The sequence below is a fragment of the Notolepis coatsorum genome, assembly GCF_963971535.1.
Source record: "Notolepis coatsorum genome assembly, chromosome: 9".
In the NCBI taxonomy this organism is placed as follows: Eukaryota; Metazoa; Chordata; class Actinopteri; order Aulopiformes; family Paralepididae; genus Notolepis; species Notolepis coatsorum.
The window spans coordinates 95,187,624-95,202,739 of record NC_140173.1 but is presented as its reverse complement, the minus strand read 5'-3'; the positions used below and the strand labels follow the sequence as shown (position 1 = coordinate 95,202,739).

Here is a 15,116-nt window from a genome sequence, read left to right as displayed (position 1 = left end):
CCGGCTAGAACATTAGTTGACGCGTCTGTGGCTCATGCTGGATACTCGTCTGGTGAAAGGATTGAATGTCTACAAGGTCTGTTCCAATAACACCCCAAATGATTTTTTTTACACGAAACAATAATCAATGTGCAATTTGCATGTGATATAAAGTAAACGCCAAAGGTACCTTCAAATGAACAAACAAACAAAACACTATACACTACAAACAAAACGATAACCAAGCAACGTGCCGTGGCGACGTGACGGTCAAAAACTGTTGGCTCTCTGCCGGTAATCAAACACACCTGCTGTCATCAGTCCCATTACCCATTAACTCTTTCAATGCCATGCCTGGTTTTCCGTTTTACCGCTTGAATGCCACCATCCGCGCCAATGTTAACGTTAATATCGCCTAATCTATGTTTTAAATTATGGCTATGTGTCTAATCTGCCCATCGCATTATCAAATACTATTTTCCAGTCAGTGCTGTGAAGGCAGATTCTTTTTTTATCGCGTCGTTTCCGTTTCAGAGCAGTTAGAGAAGCCCCCGTTTTGATATAAAAAACAGCTCATTCTGGAGCATTCTATGAAAATCGTCTTTTAGTGGAATATTCCACAACGTTGATATTCGTCGGCCTTTTTATGAATCGTTTTCAAATAAACGCTAGATGATCAATATTATACGTGCATGCACGCACATTACGGCCGCGCACTGATAATCGCCCCGTTGATTTCCTCTCGGACTTTTACAATGAAACCGAAAGAAGACATTTCACAAAACAGCTTATAACTTCATCAAACTTACTCCGATTATCCTACCACTGATAACACAGAGTCCTTACCTGACATCAGATGGTATCCAACTGGTATATTCCAATTCCTGATCACCATTCGAAAAAATCGATAAGTGTATGGATCCAACGCGACACAGTAGATCTCTATGATCCGCGGGGATCTGAGGCTCCAGAATGAACTGTGGTAACCCCGGCTGGATCAGTGAACTGGAAAATGTGGAGTACCGGATTTTTTTCCCCATTCATTTTCATTGAGTCCATTCCAAAATCACTTATGTCATCTGGGAGACGACAGGGGGCGCTTTTTTCCACAGTGATCGTCGGCGCCCCTCGGCTATACTCGGGTAGGCTCGGGTGATGCAATACATTTTCAGATCGCAAAAAAAAATAAAAAAATCAGAGAAATCTCGTGAGTGGCTAGCAACCACCTATAAAAAAACACGAGAAATCTCGTGAGTGGCACTGAAAGAGTTAAGTAGCTAAGTATGTCACCTACTGGTGAGCAATGGGAACTGATGCCATAAACACAATTTGGCAGGCACAATGTATACAGGCAGAAATCAACATAAATACATAAATCCAAACAAATACATAAAATATAACATATGGCAATACAACCATGTAAATTGGCTCTTACAGTGTTTGTGTGGGTGTGTGTGTGTGTGTGGGTGTGCGTGTGCGTGTGCGTGTGTGTGTGTGTGTGTGTGTGTGTGTGTGTGTGTGTGTGTGTGTGTGTGTGTGTGTGTGTGTGTAGGGAGAAGGGGTTACAGACAATAAGAACAGCAGTGTGGTTGCTAGTGGTGACCAGAGTGAGGAGGGGCAGAGTCAAAGTGACGAAAGGCGGAGTCAGGGTTTCCATAACAACCGCATCCATCGTCGAGATCTGGAGGGAGAGGCTGGAGTTCTGGTAAAAACACACACACACATGCATTGCACACCCACACAGACACACGTGTCATGTATTGCAGTGGTGCTCATTTTCATGTCAAGGACCACCAAATTGATAAACAGCACATTAGGCTGCAGACCCCATTTGATAAACGTCTTGTCTCTGGGACCCATTTCATAACATTTAAGTGGGGAGATGAGTGAATCCTGTGGTCAGAATAGGCATTATGGGCGTTTGGATAGTGTAGAGTAGGAATGGAATGGGTTCTTATTCCAATATTCAACTATTCAAAAATTCAAAAAAATCTGTTTATTGGACTATTGATGGTAAAAATAATTGCTCCTGGAGAGGTGAAAACCGTGAAGCTAAGGATATCCGGTTAACCGGAATTTTTTCAATAGAATAATTTAAAATTGATATACCTTAAAATTCACATCCCTGGTGTAGCACTGCAGAGACCCAGTTTCAATCTCCGGTAGGGGTACTTCTGGCTTGTTTGTGGTTGGGAAGCCAGTGAGAGTATTAGTCCTGGTCATTGCAACAGCAACTCCTACTGGTCAGTCAGGGTGCCTGTTCAGCAGGGAGCGGATCTGGGGGAGATGGCATGAACCTCCATGTGCGCTACGTGCTCCCAGTGATATTGTCAGGTGAAAAGAAGCGGCTGGTGACTCTGATGGTAGTCTACACCCTCCCCAGACCGACAGAGGAGACATATGGTGGTCTACACCCTCCCCAGACTGACAGAGGAGACATATGGTGGTCTACACCCTCCCCAGACTGACAGAGGAGACATGTGGTGGTCTACACCCTCCCTAGACCGACAGGGGAGACATGTGAAAGTCTACTACACCGTCCCCAGACCGACAGAGGAGACATGTGAAAGTCTACACCGTCCCCAGACTGACAGAGGAGACATGTGGTAGTCTACACCCTCCCCAGACTGACAGAGGACCCATGTGGTAGTCTACACCCTCCCCAGACTGACAGAGGACCCATGTGGTAGTCTACACCCTCCCCAGACCAACAGAGGTGACATGTGGTAGTCTACACCCTCCCTAGACCGACAGAGGAGACATGTGGTAGTCTACACCCTCCCCAGACCGACAGAGGAGACATGTGAAAGTCTACACAATCCCTAGAGGAGACATGTGGTAGTCTACACCCTCCCCAGACCGACAGAGGAGACATGTGATGGTCTACACCCTCCCTAGACCGACAGAGGAGACATGTGGTAGTCTACACAATCCCTAGAGGAGACATGTGAAAGTCTACACCCTTCCTAGAGGAGACATGTGGTAGTTTACACCCTCCCTAGACCGACAGAGGAGACATGTGAAAGTCTACACCCTCCCTAGACCGACAGAGGAGACATGTGAAAGTCTACACCCTCCCTAGAGGAGACATGTGGTAGTTTACACCCTTTAGTGCTGTCAATCGATTAAAATATTTAATCAGATTAATCGCATGATTGTCCATAGTTAACTTGTGATTAATCGCAAATTAATTAATATATTTTATCTACCTTAAACGGATATTTTTCAAGTTCCAAGTTTTAATACTCTTATCAACATGAGAGTCAACAAATGCTTGCTTTATGCAGCCATTTAACACAAAAGGATGACCCTCATGCATTGCAAATTAGCATCAAATTCAAAACAGAGTTATGCACAAAATAACTTAAAAGAAAATAATAATTTAAAACAATGAATAAAGTGTGCATTAAATAATTGGGGAAAGAAAACGTTAGGAACTTGTTACATTCTCTCTCTCACACACTCTCCCAGCTCTCTTTCTCTCTTGCCCCTTCCTTATCTCTCTCACCCCCCCCTCTCTCTCTCTCTCTCTCTCTCTCTCTCTCTCTCTCTCTCTCTCTCTCTCTCTCTCTCTCTCTCTCTCTCTCTCTCTCTCTCTCTCTCTCTCTCTCTCTCTCTCTCTCTCTCTCACACACACACACTTTGATTCAGAAACAAACATAGTATCAATGAGAGTATCAATAATACACCTGAGTGAAGTCTAGTAAAAAAAGATTCTAAAAAGTTAATCGTGAGTTAAAAAAATAGTGGCGTTAATAGAATCAGGCGTTAATGCGTTAATACCGCATTAACTTTGACAGCCTTTGTATCATCCAATGTCTCAATGTACGTCTCAACAGTGTGTGTGTTTGTGGTGTGTGGTTGTGTGTGTGTGTGTGTGTGTGTGTGTGTGTGTGTGTGTGTGTGTGTGTGTGTGTGTGTGTGTGTGTGTGTGTGTGTGTGTGTGTAGGGCTGTGAGGTGGAGGGCTGTTTACAGGTGAAGTGCTGGGTGGGGCGGATGGAGAGAGGAACCAGTGCTATTTTATTCATCCGCTCACGACTGGATGTAGCATCCTTCCTTCAGGTACACACACACACACACACACACACACACACACACACACACACACACACACACACACACACACACACACACACACACACACACACACACACACACACACACACAAGTACACACTGTATATACAGACATAGTGATATATATCACAATGTGCCCCATTGATAATACCTCTCCTGTCGACTTCTCTCTCTTCTCCACTCCACTCATCACCTCTCCTCTCCTCCTCCTCTCTTCTCTCCTCTTATCCTTTCCTCTCCTCTCCTCTCCTCCTCTCCTCCCTCTCCTCTCCTCCCCTCTTATCTCCTCCCCTCTCATCTCCTCTTATCTCCCCACCTCTCTTATCTTCTCCTCTCCTCTCTCCTCTCTCCTCTCCCCTCTCCCCTCCTCTCCTCTCCTCCCCTCTTATCTCCCCTCCTCTCCTCTCCTCCCCTCTCCTCTCCTGCCCTCTCCTCTCTCCTATTATCTCCCTCCTCTCCTCTCATCCTCTCTCTCCTTATCTCCTCTCCTCTCTTCTCTCCTCTCCTCTCCTCTCCTCTCCTCTCATCTCCTCCCTCCCTCCCTCCCCTCCCTCCCTCCCTCCCTCCCTCCCTCCCTCCCTCCCTCCCTCCCTCTCCTCAAGATACAAGACAAGATTCCTTTATTGCCACACAACTAGGTTGGTGGTATTTGTGATCGGTACAGAGTGTATTAAAGCTCTACAGTACATAAAACTGGAACATAGATACATTTACCCCCCCCCCCCCCTTCCCAGATATGGATACATAATACAGCACAACACGATACAATAAATACAGCACAGCACAACATAACACACGGATCTCCTCTCTGGTAAACAAGAATACCCTGAAGACTCTGGCAGGAGCACTCATTCAAGGGTACTACGACTATGCTTGCACCTCATGGTACCAAAGCACCTCAAAGGCGCTAAAAACAAAATTACAAACATCTCAAAACAAACTGGTCTCGACTACTGCTTGACCTTACTCCTAGAACCCACCTCACCCCTGCCCACTTTGACAACCTAAGATGGCTTAGAGTAGACGACAGAGTACAGCAACTTGCAATGGGCCTGGTCTACAAGATACACTACACGACCAAGGTACCCATGTACATGTCAAAATACTTCCCAAAGGGTCAGTGAATACCACAACCACAACACCAGAGGGAGCTCCACAAATCATGTTAAACCCAGATTCGGCTCAAACAAGGGACTAATTATGCAATTATGCCACATCAATGTGGAACGCCATACCCAAAGCTGTAAAGGAATGCGAATCACTACCCACTTTCAAAACCACTCTCAAAGAACACCTACGGGAGACTGCAATTCGAAACTGGCCCCTGTAAATGTCCTAACCCAACCCCCTCCAATGTACAGTAAATTACCAAGTATGGTTTTGTCAATATTCCAATGTACAGTTTTGCTTGTACAGTTGTACAGGTTTTTGAGAGGATGGACTTTAAGCGCCTACCTGAAACAGGGGGTGTGCTGGGTGTGAGGGGGTCCTTTGCAATTTTTCTGGCGCAGGATGTTGTGCAGGAGGTGGAGATGGAGTCCAGGGAGGGAAGGTCACACCCTATGATTTTGGAGGCCTTGTTAATGATGCGCTGACGTTTTTGAATGGAGTGTTTTTGTGCAGAACCATACCAGACTATGATTGATGAGGTGAGTATGCTTTGGATGATGGCAGTATAGAATTGGACCAGCAGGTGGCGTTTTACCCTGTACTTCCTCAGTTGCCTGAGGAAGTACAGGCGCTGCTGGGCCTTTTTCGTGAAGGAGGTGATGTTGGTGTCCCATTTTAAGTTATTGTTGATGTGGGTGCAGAGGATTTGAGTGAGTCCGTCAGGGTTATGCATTGGTCAGAGATTGATAGTGGGAGTTTGTGTGTTTTTTTGGCAGATCTGAAATCAATGGCTATTTCTGTGGTTTTGAAGGTATTGAGCAGGAGGTTGTTGATGGAGCACCATCTCGCTGCTCTGTCCACCTCTCGCCGGTATGAGGTCTCGTCATTGTCTGTGATCAGGCGAGGATGGTGGTGTCGTCTGCATATTAAAAAAAATTTAATAATAATAATAATAATAATAATAATAATAATAATAATAATAATAATATAATAATAATAATAATAATAATAATAATAATAATAATAATAATAATAATAATCATTTGAGCTGTCCAAGGAGATAGTTGTTTGGTGTAGATGGAGAAGAGCCAGGGGGAAAGGGGCACCACTGCTGAGTGTCAGGGAGTGGGATGTGAGATTGTTGACCTTGACTTTTTGGGTTCTCTTGTTGAGGAAGTCAAGGATCCAGTAGTTTATGGCCGGGTTGATGTTCATGTCCTGTAGCTTGGAGAATAGTTTATTGGGGGAGATGGTGTTAAAGGCTGAACTAAAGTCGATAATCAGGATGCATGCGTATATGTTGGGGGTTTCTAGGTGTAGGAGTGTGTGGTGGAGTACCAGGCTAATGGCATCCTCTACTGACCTGTTGGCACGGTAAGCGAATTGGTATGGGTCTAGTTGGGATGATATGGAGGATTTGAGGTAGTCTAGGACCAGGTGCTCAAATGATTTCATTGCCGTAGATGTGAGTGCTATGGGTCTGTAGTCATTGAGGCAGGTTATTTTGTGGATTTTGGACTGGATTGATGATGATCCTCTCCTCTTATCTCCCTTCCTCTCCTCCCCCCTCCTCTCCTCTTATCTCCTCTCCTCTCTCTCCTCCCTCTCCTCTCCTCCTCTCCACTTCCCTCTCCTCTCCTCTTCTCTCCTTTCCTCTCCTTATCTTCTCTCTCTTCTCTTCTCTTCTCTTCTCTTCTCTTCTCTTCTCTTCTCTTCTCTTCTCTTCTCTTCTCTTCTCTTCTCTTCTCTTCTCTTCTCTTCTCTTCTCTTCCCTTCCCTTCCCTTCTCTTCTCTTCTCTTCCCTTCTCTTCCCTTCTCTCCTCTCCTCTCATCTCATCTCCTCGTCTCGTCTCCTCTCCTCTCTTTCTTCAGCCACAGAAGGCAAATCGTTCCTTTGTTCTTCGCTCTGAGGGCCAGTTCACAGTGATAAAGATGCCCTATAAACTACCTGCCCCACTGGCTGCTAACAGCACTACGGTAACACACACCGCACACACGCACGCACGCACACACACACACACACACACACACACACACACACACACACACACACACACACACACACACACACACACGTACAATGCACTCATTCTCTCTCTCTCTCTCTCTCTCTCTCTCTCTCTCTCCTCTCTCTCTCTCTCTCTCTCTCTCTCTCTCTCTCTCTCTCTCTCTCTCTCTCTCTCTCTCTCTCTCTCTCTCTCCAGGTGTCAACCTCTGTGGTGTGGCTGGTGGCTGGCAGTGCCCACTCTGTGCCAGTCTGGGCCATAGCCTTGGCTGTCCTCGCAGGCCTCCTGCTGCTGGCTCTGGTTAGCTATGGCATGTACAAGGTACTAGTTTAATACTATAGTCATTGTAGGAGCCGTAACGTAAGTTTCAGTATTATCTTTGGTGTTGTATTATTAGTTGTACTGTCTCTTTAGGTGTGTGGGCGTGTTCACAGGGGTTTGGCGGTAATGGGAGTGTTCTTATGGAATTTCATTCACCTTTTCACTTGGTTGACAGGTTTTTACGGAAAGAGGGGGTGAGATGGGAGCGCATAATTTTCTTTTGACCGAAAGAATGCAAGATAGTTTATAGGAATGTGAACGCAGGGGCGTAATTATGGGGGTGGACACATGGGACATGTCCCCTGTATGTTTTCAGAATGCAGTTATTGTCCCCTGCACTTTTTTACCGTCCAAAACAATGTTACACGATAATAAACTGACGCGACGTGATAGGACCACACTGAAAACGGCTGCTTGTCCATCTCTGAGCCATTGTCATGCAAAGTCAAGTAGCCAGGTGAGCACCCGGCTAAGTACCGACCACAGCTGTCTTTGCATAACACCAGCCCAGTCGTCAGGTGTGCTCAAATAGGCTACATAGCACCCCTCCCCTCAAAGTTTGGTGTGAAACTGTGAACGATGGTCTGTGTGACTGAGGCGGCGGTTACACCTTTCGTATCATCTTCGTATTGTTTTCATATGCGTATCGCCGCGACGTCGTGCGCCTCGAGTCACACTTTCGTTTTTTTTTTTCGTTTTTGTCACCCGAGCACACTGATGTAGTACACTGCCAAAGCAGTAGGTGGCAGTAGGTGGCAAACATGAAGGCAATTTCAACCAATCAGAACGAATGTGCCAATACACTTCCTGGAAGCTCCAGCAAAGAAAAAATGTCAATAAGGCAGGCGCCTATGCCGCGCCACCATCTTGCGATTCTTGCCTATTTACTCAATGCAGCAATTCTTTTTCAGCAAAGCCTAATAAAAGTGCAATAAACAAAACGGATACATTCACTGTGTGTTCTGCCTGTCATTTGTTGATGAAACAAAACTAACATCAACACAAGTGACCACCAAGAGCGGATAGTTTAGTCTAAAAAACGATCGGTAGCATTGTTAGCTGCATGCTAACGTCAATGGAGTATGCCATTATAACAATATAGCATTGTGGCTAGAAGCTAACGTTAGCTCACGCTACTTAGCCAGCACCAAAACTGATGATATCGCGAGCTATCAGTAGTTAGATAACATTAGAGACAACGCTGTGTGTATTAAACAAAGGTGAATAGATGACTGGGCCATTTTGTTTAATGCTTGTTAAGTTGAAAGAGGAGCTCTGAGCTAACAGGGTCTGAATCCTGATAGCTCACGTTAGCCAGCTGCTCATGCAATCGGTAATGCTAGCAGAATGAATGGATGTAAACTTTATTTAACATATTGCATATGGGTACAATACAATACGGCTCAATACAAACAATTGTTAAGGGAATGCAGACTGTTGTAGCTTGGACTGGGGTCCTTATAACAATAACTTGACAACACATGGTAGCTGAAGCTATTTGGGACACGGAGCTATGTCCCAAACACACACACTGTTGTCACCGGAAGGGCACGTGATGGTATCTACTGCGCATGGGCGTTTTCGCAACAACGGCTAGCGTGCTGACTACACGCTGTTGTCGATTCGTTTTTTTTGCGTATCTCCAAACGCAAACACAATTTTGCGTTTCAGCCGTATCCAAAAAAAACGCCAAAAAACGCATTTCTGTGTAATAGGGACATCAAACGTCGTCAAAAACGTATAAAAAAAACGCCAGGAATACACTAGTCTAACCATGGCCTGAGATTGCCATGAAATGCAACAGCATTGCTTGGTGTCTGTGAACTATCTGTCTGTCGGTCTGTATTTAAAAGCCTCTAGGCTGTTGTTTAATACATTGTAGATAATAAATAGTGCGATATCTCTCTCTCTCTCTCTCTCTCTCTCTCTCTCTCTCTCTCTCTCTCTCTCTCTCTCTCTCTCTCTCTCTCTCTCTCTCTCTCTCTCTCTCTCTCTCTCTCTCTCTCTCTCTCTCTCTCTCTCTCTCTCTCTCTCTCACACAACGCAGCATGCACGTTCCGAGACTCGCAAGGCATTATGACTTGTCATAAGTGAATTGTATATAGAAACAACTCACCAAAATTGACTTGCACAATTGATTTTTTTTATCTACGAAAGGGGGGGACCCCCCCCTTCTCCCCCCCTTCCCCCACCCCCGCAACCATACAACTACACGTAGCACCCCTCCGCCACTGACCATGCCCCCAAATGTGTCCCCTCCACCATTGAAAACAAAATTCCGCCATTGCGTGAACGTGAACATGAATGCAAGATAGTATCATTAGAACGCATCAGTATCAGTATATTAGTGTATGTAATTAAGTGTTATTTTGTTTGTTTCATGAAGCGAAGGATTAAAAGCTTGAAAAGCATATTCTGGACGTGGAACGGAGTTATTTCACGACGCGCGTCAATTGTTTGTACTCCTCTGCTTAGCCTCTCGGCACGGCTTGTTTATGACAGCCTACTGCCGCAACAGTCATGTACAAGGTACTAGTTTAACACTTTCCATGCCATCGATCGCGTTTATTGATCCAACGCTGGGTGGTCGAAAGACATATTCCACGCTGTTCTGATGGTGGGCAATGACTGGGATCGTCTCCGGTTACTTGCCTAAGTTGCCTGACAAGTAAAATGTGGAATCCGGACTCTTTTTTCCCCATGCGTTTCATTCAATCCAATCCAATCCAATGGGGTGCAGTACCATCCGGAGAGACGATGGGGGCGGTATTTTCCCTGTTCGAGCTCAGACAGATCCCCACTGGTAACGTGAGGCTATATTGATGAAAAATGTATGGAAACCATAATAAAAAAAAATAACGATTAAAAACGAGATTTCTCGTCGGCTGGCACTCAACGGTTGGCATGAACTAACGCGCTGGCACTCAAAGTGTTAATACATAGTCATGTACAAGGTACTAGTTTAATACTATAGTCATGTTCAAGGTATTAGTTTAATACTATAGTCATGTACAAGGTACTAGTTTAATACTATAGTCATGTTCAAGGTATTAGTTTAATACTGTGGTAATGTACAAGGTACTAGTTTAATAATATAGTCGTATACAAGGTACTAGTTTAATACTGTGGTCATGTACAAGGTACTAGTTTAATACTGTGGTCATGTACAAGGTACTAGTTTAATACTATAGTCATGTACAAGGTACTAGTTTAATACTATAGTCATGTACAAGGTACTAGTTTAATACTATAGTCATGTACAAGGTACTAGTTTAATACTGTGGTAATGTACAAGGTACTAGTTTAATACTATAGTCATGTACAAGCCGGTACTAGTTTAATACTATAGTCATGTACAAGGTACTAGTTTAATACTATAGTCATGTACAAGCCGGTACTAGTTTAATACTATAGTAATGTACAAGGTACTAGTTTAATACTATAGTCATGTACAAGGTACTAGTTTAATACTATAGTCATGTACAAGCCGGTACTAGTTTAATACTATAGTCATGTACAAGGTACTAGTTTAATACTATAGTCATGTACAAGCCGGTACTAGTTTAATACTATAGTCATGTACAAGGTACTAGTTTAATACTATAGTCATGTACAAGGTACTAGTTTAATACTGTGGTCATGTACAAGGTACTAGTTTAATACTATAGTCATGTACAACTGTCTCCGGCTGTCTCGGAGCGATGACCGGAGTGTTGAACGTCCCGTGATTAAGACGGGGAGGACACGACCCTCTTTGCGCCGCCCCTGTGCCTCAAATAGATTCGCTATCAGCTCTATCTTTAATCTTTCAAAATGTTCAGTTGCTCTCGCTATCAGCTCTATCTTTAATTTTTCAAAATGTTCAGTTGCTATTGCATGCACTCATCTGTGTTTCACTACACACATGAGTGCATGCTTACCAACTGTTAGTCTGCAACACTACTATCACCAACATCTAAGAAGGGAGATCCCCCCTTGAATGGCCCTTCTAAGGTTTCTCTCCTCCACACTGCCTGTGGTGCATTTTTCCCTATTGTTAGGTTTTAGTGAGTTTTTCCTTATCTTCGCGTGGGGTATGTCTGGGAGTGCTTGCATTCATTCATTTATTTGCATTTATTTTAAATTTGTTGGACCTTATGGTGTTCTTGTTTTGTTCTTGACTTATTGTTATGTTTCTTCTTGACTTGTTTAAAGAAGACGTGTCCGGCCCATGGGGACATTAACGTGTGTTGTCGGGCCTTACAAATAAATTTGATTTGATTTGATTACAAGCCGGTACTAGTTTAATACTATAGTCATGTACAAGCCGGTACTAGTTTAATACTATAGTCATGCACAAGATACTAGTTTAATACTATGGTCATGTACAAGGTACTAGTTTAATACTGTGGTCATGTACAAGGTACTAGTACTGTGGTCATGTACAAGGTACTAGTTTAATACTGTGGTCATGTACTATGTATTTGTCATGTTGCTCAATGCTTTGTTTCTGTTACGTTTGTCCATTTAACTTTGTTTTGTTTTAGTTTGTCCTGTATGTTTTAAAATTGCATGTTTGTTGCCTCCTTAACAGTATCTCTCTCTCTCTCTCTCTCTCTCTCTCTCTCTCTCTCTCTCTCTCTCTCTCTCTCTCTCTCTCTCTGTCTCTCTGTCTCTCTCTCTGTCTCTCTCTCTCTCTCTAGGCAGGGTATTTTAACAGAGTGCGCCCCCCGCTGTCAGATGATGGAATTGAGAAAGAACAACTTCAGCCACAGAATGGAGATATCAGCACAGATACCTAGAGCTGTACATGTGTGTGCGTGTGTGTGTGTGCGAGTGAGTGTATGCGAGGAAGTGTATTATGTCCAAGCTTGTGCGTCCAAGCTTGTGTGAGTGTGTGTGTTCGTGTGCGTCCGAGCTTTTGTGAGTGCGTCCGAGCTTGTGTGTGCGTGTGCGTCCAAGCTTGTGTGTGTGCATCCAAGCTTGTGTGAGTGTGTGTGTGTGTGTGTGTGTGTGTGCGTGTGCATCCAAGCTTGTATGAGTGTGTGCGTGTGCGTCGGGTCGGGTCGCAATTCAAAATATAGTGAAAGCTCTCCAATCCAGTGATTACATTTTAAAGGTCAGGATGGAAGTCAATGGAATCTCCTCACTATAATCCATATAGCAGATTACTTTATGCCATTTTACAAAAGCCACTCACACACACATTTTCTAACAATCTTTATAATTATTAAAAAAAATGTTATCCTAATACCAAACCATCTACATGTCCCCTTTAAGGAGTAACTAAACACATGGTAATATTTACCACTAGGGGGCAGCAAAATGACCATGGTAAATGGTGCATTTATATAACTCTTTTATCCAAAGTGCGTTACAATTTTGTTCCTCACATTCACCCATTCATTCACTGACGGTGGTCCAACATGCTCATCGGGAAAAATTAGGGGTTAAGTGTCTTGCTCAAGGACACTTCGACATGCTGCCCGGGAGGAGCAGGAATTTAACCTTCCGATTACCAGACAGCAGCTCTACCTCCAGAGCCACTGTCGCCTCAACCATGTGTTTAATTGCCCTTTAATGTCAAGTGTTACCAAACCAGGTTTTAGAGAAAATAATGTTTATAGTTTTACATGTTAATACACTGTTTTACCAACTATGTTTATACTGTGAATACACCAATGAGACATAAGAATGAAATCATACACAATAAGTAATTCATGACAAAACCCCCCCAACAGCAAAACAAACAAACAACATGGAGAGAGAGGGAGAAAAGGAGAGTTAGCTTGCCCACATTGGGCGAACATATTATTATTGAATTGATATTTTATGATTCCGTTTTTTCTTTGCTAAATAGCTGTTTAGTTTTCACATAGCATTTCAATTTCCTTTTTATAATTGTTGTGAAATGTTTTTGGAGCTCATAGATTTGTCCATCATCGCTCCATCCTAATCTCTAATCTGCTCCAGTTATACTCCTTGTCAGATGGCCATCTCTGATTGGGTGTGTTCTTTAATTCAGGCAAAACTTGGCTGTTAGTGTCTTAGCGCCATACCGTACGTGTACTGTTATTGTCTTAGAGCCATACTGTACATGTACAGTTAAATTAGCACCATACCGTACGTGTACTGTTAGTGTCTTAGAGCCATACCGTACGTGTACTGTTAGTGTCTTAGAGCCATACCGTATGTGTACTGTTAGTGTCTTAGAGCCATACCGTATGTGTACTGTTAGTGTCTTAGAGCCATACTGTACATGTACTGTTAGTGTCTTAGAGCCATACCGTACGTGTACTGTTAGTGTCTTAGAGCCATACCGTATGTGTACTGTTAGTGTCTTAGAGCCATACCGTATGTGTACTGTTAGTGTCTTAGAGCCATACCGTACGTGTACTGTTAGTGTCTTAGAGTTACGGAGGTCCGTGAGTAATAGCCACAGTCACACTGTGATGTGGCCCGTGGTGTGGCCGACCCGGGTTCGAAACTCCCTCTGGGCATCGAAATTTAACACAACGCAGAAGGAGTAACATGCGATCGTTCACACTGGTGCCGTGACCCGGATGTCCTGAGGTGGCGTGAGTTTAGGGAGGTGAGTGTAACGGAGGTCCGTGAGTAATATCCACAGTCACGATGGATGTGTGTTGTGAAGTGACTGTGGCAGTAAGCGGTACTGCGAGTTAAACTCACTTCCCCTTAAAAAAGACACATAGACACATTACCAAGAAGTGAATTCACCTCTTGGTATAGCGGTCTGTGATGTGGACCGGGGTGCGGCCGACCCGAGTTCGAAACTCCCTTGGGGCATCAAAATTTAACAACGCAGAAGGAGTAAGATACGGTCGGTCACATTAGCACCATACTGTACGTGTACTGTTAGTGTCTTAGCGCTGTACGTGTACTGTTAGTGTCTTAGCACCATACCGTACATGTACTGTTAGTGTCTTAGTGCCATACCGTACGTGTACTGTTGGTGTCTAAGCGCCATACCGTACATGTACTGTTAGTGTCTTAGTGCCATACTGTACGTGTACTGTTAGTGTCTTAGTGCCATACCATACATGTATTGTTAGTGTCTTAGCGCCATACCGTACGTGTACTGTTAGTGTCTTAGTGCCATACCGTACATGTACTGTTAGTGTCTTAGTGCCATACTGTTAGTGTCTTAGCGTCATACCATACGTGAACATTGGAAGTGTTTTGTTGCTCTCTGACAGAAGTTCATACAAAATAGAGTTTGCTTGCCTGGCAATAAATTAACGAACGCACTCAATCTCCAAGTTCCTCAGAAAACCCTCCATATCAAACAGAAATGTTTGATTATCTCCAGTCACAATGAGGTTGAGGTGATTATCTCCAGTCACAATGAGGTTGAGGTGATTATCTCCAGTCACAGTGAGGTTGAGGTGATTATCTCCAGTCACAATGAGGTTGAGGTGATTATCTCCAGTCACAATGAGGTTGAGGTGACGTGTGCAGAGGGGGAGTCGGGAGCGGTTTAGTGTTTAGTCATAATAACTACACTACTGGAGTATGAAACATAGCCATCACCTCATATTCCACGTACTACTGAATTATAAACACCACCTGGTATTCTCAATAAAATAAAGAAATACAAATAAATAAAATGTCGTAGTCTGCTTT

General features: G+C 43.8%; 1 protein-coding gene across 1 annotated transcript in view; it reads left to right on the top strand.

Moving 5' to 3' along the window:
- The window catches only part of LOC311234062 (integrin alpha-V-like), a 128,343-nt gene extending 113,297 nt beyond the window's left edge, over window positions 1-15,046 (top strand). The window contains exons 28-32 of the mRNA XM_084321157.1: window positions 1,532-1,684; window positions 3,929-4,042; window positions 7,039-7,143; window positions 7,371-7,493; window positions 12,176-15,046. Of these exons, the coding sequence (XP_084177283.1) occupies window positions 1,532-1,684; window positions 3,929-4,042; window positions 7,039-7,143; window positions 7,371-7,493; window positions 12,176-12,274 (594 nt within the window). The 3' untranslated portion in view covers window positions 12,275-15,046. The remainder of the gene's footprint in view (window positions 1-1,531; window positions 1,685-3,928; window positions 4,043-7,038; window positions 7,144-7,370; window positions 7,494-12,175) is intronic.
- The last annotated feature ends 70 nt before the right edge of the window (window positions 15,047-15,116 follow it).